We start from the raw sequence: 18,473 nt of genomic DNA, 5'->3' as shown, positions 1-18,473 counted from the left end.
TTGTAAATATCATTGCTATCATAGGTAAATTTTAATACTTCATTAGTATTAGTCACCTCCTTGTAACCAACAATCTCTACATACTACTGACTGAATACTTCTGCCTTTTGAACATTCTCACATACACACTTTCCTTGTTCATTAATGATTCCTGGAATGTCATTCTTGGAACCTGTTTCTGCCTTGAAGAACCTAGGACATACTCTTCCATTTTTCACTAAAATGTGTATGACCATCAATTATGCTTGCCGTCATGTTATCCTTAGCTGACTTCTTTGCTAGATTCAATTTCCTAGTAAGTTCCTTCAATTTCTCCTTACTTCTACAGCCATTTCTAACTCTATTTCTTTCATGTAGTGATAATAAGTGATGTATACTCTATAAGATTACAAGCTTTCATGTTGATATGTTCATTGGTGTGTCTTCCATGTAATGGTAAATGAAATGTGTGCATTGCAGGGTAAATATGGCTGACAGTTTGCACACATCCATCAGCTGAGAGCTTGAAAGCGAAAGAGTTAATAAATACCTATACTGCCGGTCCGATCGGACCCCGTGGGAGCTAATGTGTTAAATGTAATTGAAATAAGTGAGGGAAGTCTTCTGTGGCCATTGTTGTTCATAACGGTAATGGATGTATCTTTGGAGGAGGCAAAGGAACGTAAGGGGACAGGGAGCTGAAGGTAATGATGTGTGTCGAGTGAGATGAGGTATAGGACAAGAGGACATGTTGAGTGAGTATATTGGTAATTATCGAATGGAAATAAGTAGGGCAATGGTGTTGACTAGTGGAGAAAGAGAAGGGAAAGATCATAAGTCCTTGAAACTCTGGAAAGTTCAAGTACTGTACTTGGGAAGTGAACTGATGCAGGACTGGACATGGATTTCAGTCTTTATTTATTTAGCATTAAAAACAATAAGAAATACATTTATAAAAATAAACAATTTACAGTATTTGGACCATACTGAAAATTTCATCCAACAAAATGTGGTATGAATGTCGAGGGCGGATAATCAACGTTGGTTGTAATTTGGAAACACTCTTGTCAAGAAGTACAGCTGAGGGGTCTGAGGCTGAAATAAGGACACATAACATTAAGTACACTTCCATGGATCAAAACACATCATTCATCAATTACTTCTTAGCGTAGAATACGTTCACACAGAGGACACACACAGGCAGCACCATCGTGGTCATAGTTACCATAAACAATTTTCAAGTATTACATGTTTTTTCTATCCATTTTAAACACTGTCGGGCACATAACAATTTTCTATTAGTTCAAGACAGTAATGGTAGTTGTAACAGTGGTCCGCAGGGTGTGGGGCTGGACATATAAATAACCACAAAAGGGAAAACATATATATTCTAACTCACACTTTCCTCATTTAACAAGATACCACAAGAAGCCCGACGGTGGACAACCATTGAGTTCCTAAAATTTCGACGTGTGTCACCGGTGGCGCACAATGTGGTTCGAGATACATTTGTTTTATATTAAAGATGGCATTTTGTGCAAGGAAACATAGTAATGCTTCGGCTTTATTAGGATTGTGTGCATCGTGTACCACCAATCGTAGATGATATAACAAAAATTGGTGCACAAAAATCTTTTAAATGACTGCCATTCAATAAGCTCCTTTATTTACGAAAATATAGAATTTTGTCTATTTAAACAATTTGTAGGATTAAACAATTCTGTATAGTTATAATAAGGTTGATTTATTAAAATTCAACGCAACTAAACTTTCATAATGTAAGAACACACAGATTTTGATTTTTGCTAGGCGTGGTTCAACAATGGTTGATTCCTTGTTATTATGGAAATGCAAGCATTTCAGCAGGGTGTCAAATCGGTGTCATAGTCTTCTTTATAACCTCATTTCCGCACATACGATTGTTAGACCAGTACATACTTTTTGTGGGGGAAGATGATCATAAGAACTCCAAGCAGCTTCTTCATTTCTTCTTTCGTGCAGTCCTTCCATTTAGCCATTGCTGAGCATCTTTTTACTTTTCTAGAGACAGCGTTTGCCATGCATATATGTTTTTCTAAAATAATTACATCTAAGATTTCATCATCTAAAAATTCCTTATATACAGGAAAGGGTCTGATATATCCAAATTATACTGCAGCCCTGGCTGTATAGAAAAAGAAAATTCCCCCTACAAGGCTTTCAAGTCGGTCTAATCCAAAATATTGTTTACGTGATCAGTATGAATAGATACTACTACTGTTTGTACTGGATCACCGTCACTCCTTTCTTCATCACTTCGTTCTTCCTCGCTTTCTTCTACGACACTTACGTCACTATCACTTTCAGAATCTGATTAAAGATCTTCAAAATCTATTTCAATGACCATGAAATTGCACGTACCACTGTGTACGACTGCATGAGGCTGCCGCGTGATTACCAAATGCCATCGGTGGCGCACGAAATGAAGTGCGTAAAATGTCTCTAAAACTGTTGTAATACGCAGACTGACCAATGATCAAAGTTTCATGTGATAAACAATGTTGTTTGTAAAAAAAATCCTACGTCGCCTTTTAAGGAATACAATGCAATGCAATTTTTGAGAGGATTTTTTTTAAATCGTGTACCACTGGCATGGTTCATGGTATGGGTTACTGTAGTCACGTCCTAGTTCGTGAACCATGGGCAACGGCTGAGTGGCCTAGTAAGTGGTCCTGAGAGTCGGGATACCAGTTGCTATGGAATGGGAGTGGGCATCTCGGACATATTCTGAGTCACGGCCCTCCTTGTGCTCAGGCGGCTGGGACTATACAATCCACCGGTGGTCCATAACCCGTTAGAGGAGAGATCCTCACTTGGACTATCTGTAAGTAGTGTAGCATCCTGCTTCATGAATTTACCAAGCTCAGAACATTTTAAGCAAGCCTCGGACCTATGGGAGTATCGGAGTCCCACTCCCATTCGACAGGCGAGGGACTCCTTGAAAACAACTTGGCGAACGAAATGGAATTCGATGGGGAGCTATTAATATTAATGGGGCTTATGGAAGAAAGAAAGTAGAACTGGCTGAGTCAGTAAAGAGGATGCATCTGGATGTGCTAGGAGTAAAAGATATACGGGTAAGGGGAGATAATGAGGAAGAGGTAGGAGATTATAAAGTGTACTTGACGGGTGTTAGAAAGGGAAGGGCAGAGCATGGGCTAGGGCTGTTTATCAGGAATACCATCGCACGCATCATACTTTATGTTAGGCACGTAAATGAGCGAATGATGAGGGTAGATTTAGCCGTTGGAGGAAATAGGACGAGAATTGTCTCAGTGTATTCACCATGTGAGGGTGCAGATCAGGGTGAAGTTGACAAGTTTTATGAAACATTGTGTGACATCGTGGTCAGGGTCAACAGCAAGGATAGAATAGTGCTAATGGGCGATTTCAATGAGAGAGTTGGAAATAGAACTGAAGGATACGAAAGAGTGATTGGTAAATGTGGGGAAGATATGAAAGATAATGGGAATGGGAAGCGATTGCTGGACTTCAGTGCTAGTGTGGATTTAGCAGTTACGAATACATTCTTCAAGCATAAGGCTATTCTCCGCTACACATGGGAGGCTAGGGGTACCAGATCCATAATAGACTACATCTTAACCGAATTCGAATTCAGGAAATCTGTTACGAATGTTCGAGTTTTCCGGGGATTTTTCGATGATACAGACCACTACCTGATCTGTAGTGAACTAAGTATCTCTAGGCCTAGGGTAGAGAAAGTGAAATCTGCCTGCAAATGAATAAGGGTAGAAAATCTCCAGGCCGAGGAAATTAGACAGAAGTACATGGATATGATTAATGAGAAGTTTCGAACAGTAGACAATAAGCAGGTTCAGGATATAGAAAGTGAATGGGTGGCATACAGGGATGCTGTAGTAGAAACAGCAAGGGAATGCCTAGGAACAACTGTGTGTAAAGATGGGAAAAGGCGAACATCTTGGTGGAATGATGAAGTGAGAGCGGCTTGTAAAAGTAAAAAGAAGGCTTATCAGAAATGGCTCCAAACAAGGGCTGAGGCAGACAGGGATTTGTACGTAGATGAAAGAAACAGAGCGAAACAAATAGTTGTTGAATCCAAGAAGAAGTCGTGTTAAGATTTTGGTAATAAAATGGAAAGGCTAGGTCAAGCAGCAGAGAAACCTTTTTGGACAATAATAAAGGATCTTAGGAAGGGAGGGAAAAAGGAAATGAACAGTGTTTTGAGTAACCAGGTGAACACATAATAGATCCCACGGAATCACTGGAGAGGTGGAGGGAATATTTTGAATATCTTCTCAACGTAAAAAAAATCTTCCTGGTGGTGTTGCGAACAGCCAAGCTCATGGGGAGGAGGAAAATGATGTTGGTGAGGATTTGGAAAGGATGGTAAGTACATTTCATTGTCATAAAGCAGCAGGAATAGTTGAAATTAGACCTGAAATGGTGAAGTATAGTGGAAAGGCAGGGATGGAATGGCTTCATAGAGTAGTAAGATTAGCATGGAGTGTTGGTAAGGTACTTTCAGATTGGACAAAAGCAGTAATTGCACCTATCTATAAGCAAGGGAACAGGAAGGATTGCAACAACTATTGAGGTATCTCATTGATTAGTATACCAGGCGAAGTATTCACTGCTATCTTGGAAGGGAGGATGCGATCAGTAGTTGAGAGGAAGTTGGATGGAAACCAGTGTGGTTTCAGACCACAGAGGGGCTGTCAGGATCAGATTTTCAGTATGCGCCAGGTAAGTGAAAAATGCTACGAGAGGAATAGGCAGTTGTGTTTATGTTTCGTAGATCTAGAGAAAGCATATGACAGGGTACCGAGGGAAAAGATGTTCGCCATACTGGGGGACTATGGAATTAAAGGTAGATTATTAAAATTAATCGAAGGCATTTATGTTGACAACTGGGCTTCAGTGAGAATTCATGGTAGAATGAGTTCTTGGTTCAGAATACTTACAGGGGTTAGACAAGGCTGTAATCTTTCACCTTTGCTGCTCGTAGTTTACATGAATCATCTGCTGAAAGGTATAAAATGGCAGGGAGGGATTCAGTTTGATGGAAGACTAAATTGATGTCAGTAGGTAAGAAACTGAACATAAATGAATGTCAGATTGGTGATACAAAGCTAGAACAAGTCAATAATTTTAAGTATTTAGGTTGTGTGTTCTCCCAGGATGGTAATATAGTAAGTGAGATTGAATCAAAGTGTAGTAAAGCTAATGCAGTGAGCTCGCAGCTGTGATCGACTGTATTCTGTAAGAAGGAAGTCAGCTCCCAGACGAAACTATCTTTACATAGGTCTGATTTCAGACCAACTTTGCTTTACGGGAGCGAAAGCTGGGTGGACTCAGGATATCTTATTCATAAGTTAGAAGTAACAGACATGAAATTAGCGAGAATTATTGCTGGTACAAACAAGTGGGAACAATGGCAGGAGGGTACTCGAAATGAGGAGATAAAGGCTAATTTAGGAATGAACTCGATGGATGAAGCTGTACCCATAAACCGGTTTCGGTGTGGGGTCATGTGAGGCGAATGGAGGGGGACAGGTTACCTAAGAGATTAATGGAATCTGTTATGGAGGGCAAGAGAAGGGAGACTAAGGCGACGATGGTTAGACTCAGTTCCTAACGACTTAAAGATAAGGGGTATAGAACTAAATGAGGCCACAGCACTAGTTGCAAATAGAAGATTGTGGCGACGTTTAATAAATTCACAGAGGCTTGCAGACTGAACGCTGAAAGGCATAACAGTCTATAATGATTATGTATCTATGTAATGTATGTACCACTGGCGGCGCACGTCAGTATGAACGTGTTAAGAATGATCGATCACATTTAACAGTTTGGTAATCATTTCAAAAACCAAACTTTCTTTATAAGAAGGTGACAGCACTCAGAGCTTCATTAATAATAAGAGGGAATTGAGCTCCCCGTAATTTCAAAGGTCTACGCACCTTCACGTATCAAACTAGCACTATTGAACACTTGCTGCCCTTTTATTTGCAAGGGAAACCAACAAAAATGCACATACAAACTGATCGGGAGCCTAAACTACATGGCTAGAAATATCGGCCAAGAATAAGTTAGGCTAAATCCAAAAAGGTCCGAAAAGGAATATTTGGAAAATAGGCAAACACGCAAAAGAGGATGCTGAAAACTGTCGAGCGGCCCCACTGGACTGCATAAGTGTATAACCTAATTGGGCACAAGACCAGACAAGCAAATGATAATCCCATTCTACATTGTAACTAAGAGGAAGAGAAATTAATGGCTGAAATTGAAGGATACAATACCATTTTGAAAACCCTGTTCACAAGAAATACAATTTAAGATAAGGGAAACAAGGGTCCACACTCGTACTTCCTTTGAAGGCATATCATCCAATAGGGCGGTGACATTCTCTGCTTGAAAACTTCCAGAAACCTACATGATACAAAATTAAAATAAGTTAATAAAATCCCTACATTAAATCTGAAGCAAGAACGGCACAACCCTAAGCTTTAAATTCCCGATAACACTAGAATCGTCTAGAGCCACTGCTTTAGGATGAAGAAATCTACCTTAGTCTCGTTGCTCACCACGCGAGCTGCCTTAAGTGAGGTGAGAACCTGAGCCGATTATCCCACAGTCAAGACAATCATTAGCGGACAACTGGCCAGCCCTTTTATAATGGCAGACTGGGTTATGGTTGGTTGAATAAAGTTCAGTAGGTACAACCCTTAGATGTGACCAGAGAGGAAGAGATGCCAACCCCTAACTATTACATTTCTCACTGAATGAACGTTCTAAAATAGGTTCCGAGGTGGCAGCCTCTAACAGGAAACTGCTATTTATAAGTAGGCTTCAGAACTTTACATTAACACCTTTTATATAACATTGTTTTTATTTACAGTTGTACGTACGTCAAATATTCTAACCGATGGACGACACAGAAAGGAAATTCAGTCATTGTTTCTGTCGAGATTACTGTTCACTCTTCCAGAGCTTTAACCATAGAACCGGCAATGTTAAAATCTGTACCGGCAGCTATTTTGTGTGATATTTACCTACCAAGTGGATTATTATTTTCATCCTATTGTAAACCATGTTCCATAGCACTGCTGCATGTCTTTGGAAAGCTAATAAACGACAGATTCAGATGGAAACGTTAACGTTAATGAGACTTCATAAGAAAATAAACTGAGACTTGAAAATTGTGGAATTATTATTTCACGAGCAATATCAACATTCTAACAATGTAAAATACGAGATGAAACATGAAAACACAATATCCAAGATATACAGAATGATGCACATATATACATAGTACGTGTGAAAGTTTCAAGTCTATGCAATAATATTTGTTTGATTGGTAAGAAAAATAACTATTTTCCCATATATGGGCCACGTTAGGCCTATACAAGGACGTCCATACCCGGGGGCAAGGTGGGGCCGCGACCCCCCTCTAGCTCTCAGAGAAAGGCAAAAATCTAGTTTAGTCACGTGTTTTCCTTTCATGAAAATGATTTAAAAGTCAGTATTACGTAAAAGCGGTAGTACCGTCCTCCACCAACAGGCAGCGGATACCGTGGGTTATTCTACCGCAGAATACAAATCGCCATTTATCTTCCAAAATATTAAAATTACTACGTACCTCCAGGTCTGGGCCCCCTCTAGAAACTGTCATATGGGCGCCCATGCGCCTATAACCTATACGGGTGCACGAACTTGTTATAATAAATGTTATTACAGCAGCTATGCAACATAAAGTACAACTAGGGACTAGGTGAAAGTTTTCATTCCCCTCCCCGAAGGGGAGAATAAAGCCAACTAAAACGAAAATATTGTAGGCGGAAATAACAACAACAAAGGTGCACTTTTAACTCGCCAATACATATAATTACAGCCCTAAAATAAGAGCGCCATGAAACTGTGTTTTGGTTTGTACAGCAGCGAGTCGCTCATTGTCATTAGGTTCCAAGAACATATACAAGGATCTTGCTTCTATGATGAAAATGTGTAAGAAGCATCTGTAAACTTCTAGGATCACAAGACAAGACATGTCACAGCACCTGTTAACGGAATAGTGCTACTAAACGAGGAAATAAAAATGCGTCGAAGAATCGACTCTGCAGCTACAGAAATGAGCAAACCGTCGATTCATCGAAGCTTGAAAAAGAATGTTGATTCTCATAGGAAACCTGAAATATTTGTTCCGAATGAGTAAATTTATAATACCAATGTAGTTGGTCCGTTACTGGACTTTCAGGAATGAGTTAGCTGGAAAATGTATAATGTCCAATAACGGGCCAACTATATTGGTATCATCGAAGCTTGCCGATTGTAGGGTTAACTGCACACGTAATCACACTTACTTTCACTTTCACTATCTGAAGCTATCAGATCATCGCCAATCGTTAATGTGCAAAAATATCACACATTTCTTCCTGAATCACTCTTATTAGGCTTAAGCGTTGTGTACTACACAACCACAAACACTTGCAATTTCAATCCGTTTGAGAAGCGCCAAAATAAGCTCGCACCGTAAACAATGAGTAAACGAACACAGTGTCGAACAAAGAGGACACTTGTGCCATCTAAAACCTAACCAACTAACCCCATGGCACTACAGCCCTAAAGGGCCTTGGCCTGCCAAGCGACCGCTGCTCAGCCCGAAAGCCTGCAGATTACGAGGTGTCGTGTGGTCAACACGGCGAATCCTCTCGGCCGTTATCCTTGGCTTTCTAGACCGGGACCGCCATCTCACCGTCAGATAGCTCCTCAATTGTAATCACTTAGGCTGAGTGGACCTCGAACCAGCCCTCAGATCCAGGTAAAAATCCCTGACATGGCTTGGAATCGAACCCGGGGCCTCCGGGTAAGATGTAGGCACGCTACCCGTACACCGCGCGGCCGACCTTGTGCCATCTACCGGAAGAAAAAGAAACTTCTAGGGAACTCCTCTGCTCTCCGAAAATACATGCAAAATCCGAGCGCGCTATACTGAAGGAGCGCTAACGGACTTTACTCCTCTACGGGAGTGAAGGTGTTGAGATAGAGCATTGTATCTCCACTCAAGGGAGCAGCCCTCTTCATGTCACAGTAGTAATATAATAATTAATTCATTAATAATAATATTCATACTGGTGAAAGAAGATTTTGTAAGCTACGAAAATGTTACGGATTTTAAATAATGAAATTCTAGTTATAATAATTGTTTTCTAAAGATAGTAGGCAACTTGATGTGTTTGGGGTGTACAGACCTGGCAAAGGTGGGGCTGACACTGATGAGGAATTATTTCACAAGATAATCGGCTAAGTGAGGAACAACACGGAAAGGAATGTTATTTTAGTGCATGATCTCAAGGGTATGTGAATGAAAGAAAGCACGATTAGGAAATGTTCAATAAGTTAATATGGAAAGGAGAGATGAATCAGAAAGTGATGGAATCAACTAGAAAGATGAATATTCTAGATGCGCTCCTGATAAAACCAGACGAGCTCTATAGAGAAACTGAAGTGATAGATCATATACGTGATCAAAAGCTGATTTTGTCACAGGTAAAAATAAATATGATAGAAAGGAAGATTGTTAAAATTGGACTTAGCAATTCTAAATGGCTGCGACTGAAGGCATGGGGAAATTTTTAAAAAGCAATTATGATCAGTAGAAAATGATAAATAAAAATATAAACAACCTGTGGGATGGTTTAAAGCAACAGATATGTACTTTTAAAGGTGGTAAGGACCTATTATTCGCTGTTTCAAGGGAAAACCACTCATCGAGGATTTCATCAGTCGCAAATGCACATCCAGGGATTTCTTTCAGCAAAAGCGTACTGGAGTAGAGTTTGGGCTGGATATGCGTGGTGCAGGGAAGGAATGTTCAGTTTGTACCAATTCTGATGTGAAATTTGAGCCATTTTCTTTCCTTTTTATGAACATGTAAGATAAAACACAATATCGGATAAGTATGTGTTACTATATAGGCTCTGTGCGCTGATGGGAGAAATGCACCGCTGCGCAGCGAGTGGCGAACATTGTAAGTTAATGCGATTCATCGCGCACGTCTGCTGTCTTCTCACCGCGTGCTGCCACGGTCGACTAAATAATAACAGTGGGATTTCAGATTGTTTTATGCAAGAACAATTGGCCACATTATTCCAAACTTGCAGAAAGTGATCATGTAATAATTTACAAGAAAAACAGTTCGCAGGAAATAGCAACAGAGTAAGTGCAAATGTGATCAGAAAGAAACACTGGTTCACTAGACATCCTACCATTTCACGATAGAAGAAACGTAGTCATTTATGTATTAGTAGTGGAGTGGTTTTAATTTTAATTTCGTGTGGCTATTTCTAGCCAAGTGCAGCCCTTGTAAGGCAGACCCTCCGATGAGGGTGGGTGGCATCTGCCATGGGTAGGTAACTGCGTGTTATTGTGGTGGAGGATAGTGTTATGTGTGGTGTGTGAGTTGCAGGGATGTTGGGGACAACACAAACACCCAGCCCTCGGGCCATTGGAATTAACCAATGAAGGTTAAAATCCCCGACCCGGCCGGGAATCGAACCCGGGACCCTCTGAACCGAAGGCCAGTACGCTGACCATTCAGCCAACGAGACGGACAGTGGAGTGGTGATAACGAGATTAGTGTTCATATACACATTCAACAATGCTGTCTTCAGAAAAACATCCTTGGTCTATTTCTAATACTATATCATGTTAGCTTAGGTTAATGTTGCTAGGGAGGCGATTGATTTTAAATTTAAATTTTAAATAATTTTAAACATAATCATGTTGTCTAAGGAAGGCCTAGGTAAGAATCGTTATTATTTCATGAAGGCGAATAATTGTTTCCATGAAATATAAACATATTTCAGCTGTTGTTTATGCAGTTTTGTTCAGAACATGTCACCTCACGTACTGATGGTGAATGGTCTGGACCACGCATCACAAACGTAGGGAAAGTGAACTACAATAGGGGAAAGAGTGTAGAGGAACTTTTTATGATAAAAAGGCTCAGGCTTGACGTTGGACCTATTGAAATTCCTGATATTGAAACCGCATGTACACTATCAAAAAATTATGCATGAGATGAAAAGTTCAGAATCACTTAAGGTTGCCAATAAGTGATTATTTATATTGTGTGTCTGTATGTATTATACTGTATGTTCAATTCCACCTCGGTAATATAACGGTTGGCGCTACTAGCTGCCTTCCTCGGGGGCCCCGGTTTGAATCCTGACACTGTCAGAAACTTAAGATTGGCTTCAGGGTTGGTACGTGGTTAAAACGGTGCATGCAGGTCATTTCCATTAGGGGTGTGCTTGAAAATAAATGCACCACCTTAGGACGAGGACATGAATGTACGGATGTAAAATACGGTATTTCTGTGAGCTATTGATATTGTGTAATGGAGGCCTGTTTGTGTAATTATATTTTTCTACTGCCTTCCCAAAGCCATTTCGTTAGGTTGTAACGAAATACTATAAAATTTCACAATTTGGTTTGTAGTATAATATGGTATATTTATTATTATCATTATTATTATAACTATAATTAAGGCCGTGGCAAAACAATACAATGTGTAGGCCTATCTATTATGATGTATGTTCTGTAAAAAAGATGGCCTACTGCAGCCTGCTTTGCAAATATAATATTGCTATAATAATTTGTTTCTAATTGTTTACCTATTTGTAAAATGGTTAAAACACATGTTGTAAAGAGTTAGTTTGTATTAATTAAAATGTATACATCCAGAATTACTTCTTGTGATTTACTGCTATGATCCACCGTATTTTCAAATGCATTTCATGAGGTCGTATCACAGTATCTATTAATGCAGCATATAGTTCTGCCCGAACGTTATCGCATTTAAAAATAATCCTCTGAAGACAGCATTGTAAAATGATTCTTCTTCTTCTGCTGATTCTCCTTAATTTATTTCATGGGTTCCGCTTTCGTGTTATACCCAGCCACTAGTCGTTTTATCGTGTAAAGCCAAAACTGTGAAGGATGGTATATTAATTATAAAAGGGGGGAAGATAAGAAATTAGCTGAAAAAACATACGTAGGTATCATACACTGTGTCGAAAACAAAACAAAACTTGGCATAGAGAATGTACAGGGACAGTGCGCACCTCCACGGCGGCTATCTACATCACAACCATGGCACTACAGCCCTTGAAGGGCCTTGGCCTACCAAGCGACCGCTGCTCAGCCCGATGGCATGCAGATTACGAGGTGTCGTGTGGTCAGCACAACGAATCCTCTTGGGCGTTATTCTTGGCTTTCGAGACCGGGGCCGCTATCTCACCGTCAGATAGCTCCTCAATTCTAATCACGTAGGCTGAGTGTACCTCGAACCAGCTCTCAGGTCCAGGTAAAAATCCCTGACCTGGCCGGGAATCGAACCCGGGGCCTCCGGGTAAGAGGCAGGCACGCTACCCCTACAACACGGGGCCGGGAATTCTAATAATGGCTTTAGACAAACACACAGAAAGGGATTCAGCGATAGAGGGCCACTGTAAAATGATTGAATATATGTATGTAAACATTACACATAATCCAGCTTCTTATGGTCGGCTGTTGATGAAGGTGCCCGAAAGTAGTTCTCGTAATGTCCACCCGCAGCAGCAAATTGCTATACGCACGGAGCCTATAGTGCTTAGGAATTTACTAGTGCGATTTACAGGAAACATCATGATTATAACTACTTATGTCAAGTATGTATCATGGAATACTTTTAGTAACAAGCCGATAATGGTGAAGGATTGGCGAAAAAACGTGAACATCTCCGCGGACAGACAAGAAACGTTATTTTCAGTGTCTACACATCCTTTAAGAAATTATTGTCTAAATCAGAGGGAGTAAAAATACATTGTTTGAAGGCACAAGAATTGACCATTGAAGGTTGCGGAAGGGGGAGTTTGCTTAATGACAAAACTTTGTGCAGAGGTGAAAGATTTGCTCCAACAGGAGATTACTCCAATATTCAGGTGCCCTCAAAGGAACACAAAATGTAGAATCGTGAAATAATCTTGATTATTTTGGGAAAGGGTGGCAGTTCACTTTGGAAAAGGAAAAAAATGAAATAATTACAGGCTCAGTGTCTTCTATTTCCTTCTTATTTTTCTTTCAGTTTCATGACCGCATAGGATCACTTTACTCAGTCCATTATCTAAGTCTCTTCAAAGGGACTGTTCGGGCCTTGAGGTTCTCCCAGTACTTTCTCATGTGTTTCGATCTTCGTGCCCTTTCTTGTGTTAAAAATATTTGTGTTGTGTCTTATTTTTAAGTATAAACGGGAAGTTTGTGTCCTGGATTTTTTGTTTAATTTTATCTTATCTGTGGTGTCTTCTGGTGTAAGGCCAATTTCCTTCTGATCCTCTCTTATTTCTTTGATCGATCTGCAACCTGTCGTGGTATTTTTGATTCGAGATTATACTGTAACAGTTGTTTCAGAAGTCTTGAATCTTGCATTCTCTTTCTGTGTCCAAACAATCCCAGTCTTCTCTTACGCATAGTTTCATTAATTGGGTCTAACTCTCTGCATATGACTTTGTTGGGTACGATCCACCACTGTCCATCTTTCTGGTAATTTTTTTTGGTGCAGGTTCCTCCAGTGCTCCCTTCAATCTTCCGGAGTCTGTCGGTCTTTGATTGTTCATTCAGATGAAAGAGGGCCTCTGCTGAATATGCTGCATCTGGTTTTGTAACTGTGTTATAGTGTTTCAGTTTTGTGTGTAGGGAAAGGCTTTTTGTAATTTTTTAATAGATGTCTTCTATGTATATCCTGCTAAAATAAAATTGGGATTAAGTGCTGGAAGACAAATGATGGTCGGAAATTCCTCATGGAACATGGGGACATAGTTCCCAAATAAATTATGTTGTCGAGGGCAGTACATAATTTGAGATTTTTTGGAGATCAACGCCCTATATTTTACCATTAGGTTGACCAGAACCACAAAAGATATGTATATTTGGCAGGCATCATCAGGGAAGTGAGGTTTGAAAGTTCCTCCATGGAAAGGAATCAGACTTATTGCGTGTCATGAATGTTTGGCATAAACAGGTTTCGTTCACAAGCACACTTGTGCAATACAGACTACCATTCCGAAATGAATTCAGAGAGTTTAAAGACTGGTTTCAAAACATATTTCTGAATTACCTTGAAGTCAAATTATTATTCTGTACTGTCAAATAAAATACCCAACACTACATAACAGAAGAAACATATTAAGGACTGGTTGCAGGAATTTCAAGCCATTGAAACAATATTAGAATTTCTGCATGTTGCGTGCGCCTTTTGAAAGAGCAGGCAAAGCCGTCATATCATCAGACTATCTCCCTATTCAACTGATGTGAGCTACTGTGAAAAGTAAAGTTGTGACATTTCAACTGGTGGACATCGAGAAACGAATGCATGATGCAATTGACAGAGTGCCAAGGGAAGAATGGATTCCACGTGTCTGACATGCAGAACAACTGCAAAAAAGAGATGTCCAAAAGGAACTCATCAAAGATTAGATTATGCAGCCAGTTATCATTAATCTGAGAGATGACAGTGAAATTTGGCTAAACATCACAATAGTTAAATACATATAATTATCATCTAACAAACACCCCTAAAACAAATCAAACTACAGCCCTAATTGTCCTTGGCCTACCAAGTGACCGCTGCTCAGCCCAAAGGTCTGACGATTACGAGGTGACGCATGGCCAGTGTGACGAATCCTCTCGGCTATTATTCATGGCTGTCTAGACCGGGATCGCCATCTCAATGTTAAATAGCTCTTCACTTAATGGTAATCACATGGCTGAGTGGAACTTGAACCAGACTTCATATCCAGGTAAAAGTGCCTGGCGTGGCCAGGAATCGAACCCGGGGCCTACGGGTGAGAGGTAGGCAAGGTAGACATTAGTTGGATGAGTTAAAATCTCGATACTTTACATTGTTTTACCGGGGAAATTTCATCAGTATCCTGTGAAAACTTTTTTCATGTCAGCAACTTGATCAGCCAAGCTCACAGAAAAATCTAATAACACCAAGCCGAACAACAATCAGTTGCAAGTAGTTTTTAATCCTCTAATCTAATCAAATAAAGCACATCAGATACAAAAGCCCCAACATGATGGCAAAATCCCTTCTTTTATATCTTCCATTGTAATTTGGTCACCAGTATAGTGTTTGTAGTAAGGTTATGGAAATCTAGTAACACGTAAATTAGGCCTAGGCTACATCGACTTTTAAAGGTTATGCTGAATTCGAGAATATGGTTTTGAATGTAAGCATTGATTCTGAAAAGTTCTCCAGTGCATTAAATTTTCAACTCTGCTCATCACTAATCACAAGGAGATTGAATAGAGGAAAACAAAACACATCAAAACTCCAGAAATTTTTGTTTATTCGTGAGGTACAACTAAGCTGGAAAGCGCGCTTGCTGCAAACGCCAGTGCGAATGGGAAATGATACAAACTTTTTTAAATGCTACGCTGCGCAAATACAGTAAAACGACTGCTGCTTTTGTAAGGACATTTTAAGATAACATAAAAGTAAAAACCCCTGTCTTATATTAGGACCAAAACAATAAACATTTCTATTACAGCATAGTAGGATAAAGTAGTACGGTACTGATATTAAACTGTCTACGTGTTTAACTTTGTTGGTAATCCTTGAGTACCGGTAGTTCTTGCGATTATCTAACTTTAGGCCTAATTGGAATTTTAATTTCTATTTGTACTTAGTAATAACCTATTGTAATTAGGATACGCCAGAACGTAGTTTAAAAATTATTGTAGTGTATTAGAGTAACTTACTACAAATTAGATAGCTTATTCTATTATTTTGAGTAGTCTTGCGAATTTCGAACTTTAATTGTAATTTCCTTTTCTGTTTGTGCTTAGTAATAACCTGTTGTAATTAGAATACGTCTGAACGTAGTTTAAAATTATTTTAGTGTATTATAGTATCTTATTAGAAAATAGTGAGGAAAGCAACTGAAAACTACCTCACTCATCATTTCCCTAGTATGCCTCTTCAGTGATGCCTAGGCTATGACAGTTGTTGGCGGAACTGTGGAGGATCAAACCAGCCTTCGGGCTGAATACCCAACAACAATTAGAAAATAGTGTGTTTATTCTAGTACTGAGAAATATTTGTGTGTTATAGTATCTGTGCTATCTGTAGTAAATCTCTTACTAGAATTCTGATGCAGATATTAGGGTAGACTTTACTGCAGTTTAGAATTTTGTAATTCTTGTGTATTAATCACCGTTTCCAGTAATTAACAGCAATTTTCAACCTGTTAGGGTGTTGTAGGAATAAAAAATCGTACAACTAAGTAGTATTGTAGTGTAGTAGTACCCTATAATAATTACCTTCTTGTCGTGTGATATTTGTGAACTATCCTAGGCGATATTTCTTTCCTTTCATTTTTATTTTGCACAGAATACGTCATCATATTTTTTTCTTTTCTTTTCATTATTCAGTAAATAATGGGTATGGAGTGCAAGTGTAGGAACTGTGGGTGTGGCCAGGCATTAAGGAGTATGAGGGAGGAGTTGGAGAGTTTGAGGGAGATAATTAGGATTCTCTCAGAGGACAGGAAGGAAAGTAGGCCTCCCTCAAACAATGTACAGGATACAGTAGATGTAAGAGAGGGATGGGAAGGAAAGGGGGGAATTGTAGAAGACAGGCGGTCTGATGTTTTAAGGGGAAGGAGATTGCAGGCTAAGGGCTCTGTTCAGGATCAGAATTCAGGACAGGTGTCTGTAAGAAATCGGTACGAGTCTCTGCAGGTAGAACAACAGAGGGAAGATGAGGAACAGGGAACTGTTGCTGAGAAGTGTGGAAGTAGGAGAAAGGGAAAAGGTAGGAAAGGGAAATGTGGAGTAGTGGATAGGAAAAGACAGGTGGAACAGGGTCATGGAATGGAGAAAAGGGTGGAGGAAGTAGCTTCTGTAGCTGTCAGGAAAGATAGGACTGACCAGGAGGGGAGGGGATTAAATGACGTGGGTAGGGTTGATGTTCTGGTCATGGGGGATTCCATCGTTAGACATGTCGGGAAAGTGTGTGGAGGAAAGAGTACCAGGGTAGAGTGTTACCCGGGAATTAGGTTAAGGCAGATGTTGAGTAACGTAGAAGAGAAGGACGAGGAAAAGGAGAAGGTGGTAGTGTTTCACGTTGGTACTAACAACGTAAGGCAAGCAGGTATAAGTACCAACATTGTTGGGGATGTGTGGGACTTGGTAAATGCAGCTGGGGTGAAGTTTAAGGAAGCGGAGATTGTTATCAGTGGAATACTGTGTAGGAAGGATACTGACTGGAAGGTGATTGGGATTTAAATGAGACTATGGAGTGGGTATGTGGGAAACTGGGAGTGAGATTTCTAGATCTTAATGAGTGGGTAGGAGGTAGGGATCTGCGCTCAGATGGCCTTCACTTAAACCGCAGTGGTACATATAAGTTAGGAAATTTGTTTAGAAGGGTTATAGGGAGGTACATTTCAGGAAAACGGGGAAGTTTAGGGCGCGGTGATGTTAGGAAATTTGTTTAGAAAGGTTATAGGGAGGTACATTCAGGAAAACGGGGAAGTCTAGGGAGCGGTGATAAGGGAACAGGGAACTGGAAATCAAGTAGGGATGACATAGAAATGTTAGTGCTCAACTGTGGAAGTATTGTAAAGAAAGGAATATAATTAAGTAATTTAATAGATATATACGCACCAGATATTGTAATAGGAGTTGAATAATGGCTGAGAAATGATAATGGATTCAGAAATTTCCTCACGGTACTGGAGTGTGTATCGTAGAGATAGGATAGGAATTGTAGGAGGGGGAGTATTCATTCTGATGAAAGAATAATTTGTAAGCTACGAAAAAGTTAAAGATGAAAAACATGAAATCCTAGGTGTAAGCCTCATCTCTAAAGATAATAGGCAACTTGATGTCTTTGGAGTGTACAGACCAAGAAAGGGTAGCGCAGACGCTGATTCAGAATTATTTGATACGATATTCAGCTATGTGGGGAACGATAAGGAAAGGAACGAGATTGTAGCGGGTGATCTCAATTTACCAAATGTCAATTGGGAAGGTAATGCGAACGATAGGAAGCATGATCAACAAATGGCAAATAAGTTAATATGGAAAGGTCATCTGACACAGAAAGTAATGGAACCAACTACAGGGAAGAATATTCTGGATGTGGTGATGGTAAAATAAATAAGCTCTATAGAGAAACCGAAGTAATAGATGGTATTAGTGATCACGAAGCTGTTTCTGTGGTAGTTAAAAATAAATGTGAAAGAAAGGAAGATATTAAAATTAGGACTATTAGGCAGTACCATATGGCTGAAAAAACAGTCATGAGAAAGTTTTTAAAAATTAACTATGATCGGTGGAAAACGATAAATTGAAATGTAAAAAGACTCTGGGATGGGTTTAAAGCAATTGTTGAGGAATGTGAAAATAGGTTTGTACCTTTAAAG

General features: G+C 39.7%; 1 protein-coding gene across 2 annotated transcripts in view; it reads right to left on the bottom strand.

Annotated features, from left to right (window-relative positions):
• The window catches only part of LOC136863968 (dynactin subunit 6), an 87,187-nt gene that overhangs the window by 5,434 nt on the left and 63,280 nt on the right, over nucleotides 1–18,473 (bottom strand). Inside the window, exon 5 of one of the 2 annotated variants that reach the window (XM_068225339.1) lies at nucleotides 898–1,074. The exons of the other annotated variant lie outside the window; for it this stretch is intronic. Within the exon in view, the coding sequence (XP_068081440.1) occupies nucleotides 1,015–1,074 (60 nt within the window). The 3' untranslated portion in view covers nucleotides 898–1,014. Of the gene's footprint in view, nucleotides 1–897; nucleotides 1,075–18,473 lie in introns of those variants that run through there. 2 annotated transcript variants of the gene reach the window in all.

This window comes from Anabrus simplex, chromosome 1 (genome assembly GCF_040414725.1).
Source record: "Anabrus simplex isolate iqAnaSimp1 chromosome 1, ASM4041472v1, whole genome shotgun sequence".
Lineage (NCBI taxonomy): Eukaryota > Metazoa > Arthropoda > Insecta > Orthoptera > Tettigoniidae > Anabrus > Anabrus simplex.
The sequence above is the reverse complement of the archived record's forward strand: the minus strand, read 5'-3'. Positions and strand labels throughout refer to the sequence as shown.